The following is a 1,948-nucleotide window of genomic DNA, read 5'->3' as shown; positions in this document are numbered from 1 at the left end:
CACACACACACACACACACACACACACACACACACACATACACACACTTTCTTCCCACAGGGTAATCCTGCTTTCTATAGGAACGTTATGTCTTGTTGAGTGAGTTTTGAATGCACAAGTGTGTCCTAATATAGAGGGATAAACAAGACACATGGCAGTCAACTAATGATACCTCAGCATAAATATATAAAGACATCTTCACATTTTTAATGAGTCACATGGTGGTTTGTTCTTAAAGTGTGTTTATATCTGTGTTTGTGTCAGACAGAGTGTGTTTTGTGAGTTTGTATATGTCCAGTTCAGTTAGATTTCTCATAACGGTGTGGTTGGCCCAATCCACATGCCCTGGAGAAACTAGGATACACACACACAGGGACTGACTGGCTGTTCTCACACACTGACATACTTTGCTGTTGTTATTGTGTCCAGGATTTGCAGTTTAGCAGAACACACACAAACTCTGCTTTTACACTCTACATACACCTAAGTCATCCCAAAGGAACATTTTATTGCTTTTAGGTTGCTCTTTTATAGCAAGGAGACTTCTCAGTTGTTTAAATTAAGTATCAACCTGTTCTTATATGTTCCTGATGATGTATACAAACCTGAGAAGGCATTTTGCCCCCAAGGAGAAACAATTTAGAACCTTATCTCATAATTTGAATTCAAATAGTGTGTATATAAATTCTAAAACAAACACACACACAATCAGTATATCAAACATCTTATTTGTGAATTTCAAAGTCATTTGTGTCAGAAACATTCACAGCTAAAATGTACTGAATTGAATAAAAAAAGACTGAAAGTGAAAGAGAAGCATTCACACACTTCTGGTTGCTGGGTGAGTGCTGCATTGTAAAATACAGCCTTTGTGAATGTACAGATAAATCAGAGTCAGGCATCGCTGATGTGAAGTGACCGTGACAGTAATATACTGTTACAATAACATACATATCAAATATTAAAACACTCTCTCTTTCTTACTTTGTAATGGATTACTTGCTGTGTTCTTCAAAAATTCATATTAGTTTTTGAATGTGGTGACTATAAACATATTTCTGGATGATTTGTAACTCCATTTTTTTTTTTTTTTTAACCAGTTATAACTGTTTGGAATTTTGTAAAAGTCTAATGACGGATTCTGAATAGAATAACTGATCTGTGGTTGAAGAGTTGCATATGAAGTTGGTACTAAATGGACTTTTGAAAATCTTCTTTTTGTCAGGCCAAAAAAATCAATGTACATATCATCTGTTCTCCTCTCTCTTCAGGTAACAGGTTTTTCCTGACATCATATGGGGCCCTCTACATATCTGACGTTCAGAAAGAGGATGCCCTCTCTACCTACCGCTGCATCACCAAGCACAAGTACAGCGGAGAAACCAGGCAGAGCAATGGGGCTCGTCTCTCTGTGCTGGGTGAGTATGTGGGTTTATGTCAGTTTGCTGGGCAGTTGACAAATCTTTGTCATATTTGTCAATCCTAATGCACTAAGTATATTCTCATAATTGGATTTGTTACTGTCTTGGGTACGTTTCTTTGAGAAATAGCATTGAGATCCTAATTTATCTCATTCATGTTTAAAGAGAGTGTCCCCTACATTTTAACTGTATATGTCTTCCCTAAAGTCTACTTATGATGTTAGTCAATGGTTCTTAAAGAACAAATAGCTGTAATTTTGTTTAACATGAGCATTTTCTTCCACTTATCAGACCATTAATCGGGCAGCTTTGCTACTGTAGCTTTAAGGCTTATGTATGTAAATGACTATACATTAATTGGCAAGAATTGACTGGTCTTTTTTAAAGAACTATATCTCTGTCCTTAGACCCCACTGAAACCCCGCCTTCTGTGATGGACAGTTTCCAGTCAGGAGAAGTACAAGTGGGGCGAAGCATAGAGTTGCCCTGCATCGCCTCCGGTTACCCCAACCCCACCATCCGCTGGT

At 37.7% G+C, this 1,948-nt stretch overlaps 1 protein-coding gene across 1 annotated transcript in view; it reads left to right on the top strand.

Annotated features, from left to right (window-relative positions):
• LOC107699210 (Down syndrome cell adhesion molecule-like protein 1) overlaps positions 1 to 1,948 on the top strand; it is a 138,567-nt gene that overhangs the window by 89,071 nt on the left and 47,548 nt on the right. The window contains exons 4-5 of the mRNA XM_016500407.1: positions 1,272 to 1,418; positions 1,829 to 1,947. Coding sequence (XP_016355893.1) covers positions 1,272 to 1,418; positions 1,829 to 1,947 — 266 coding nt within the window. The remainder of the gene's footprint in view (positions 1 to 1,271; positions 1,419 to 1,828; position 1,948) is intronic.

This window comes from Sinocyclocheilus anshuiensis, unplaced genomic scaffold (genome assembly GCF_001515605.1).
Source record: "Sinocyclocheilus anshuiensis isolate Anshui unplaced genomic scaffold, SAMN03320099.WGS_v1.1 scaffold242, whole genome shotgun sequence".
Lineage (NCBI taxonomy): Eukaryota > Metazoa > Chordata > Actinopteri > Cypriniformes > Cyprinidae > Sinocyclocheilus > Sinocyclocheilus anshuiensis.
The sequence above is the reverse complement of the archived record's forward strand: the minus strand, read 5'-3'. Positions and strand labels throughout refer to the sequence as shown.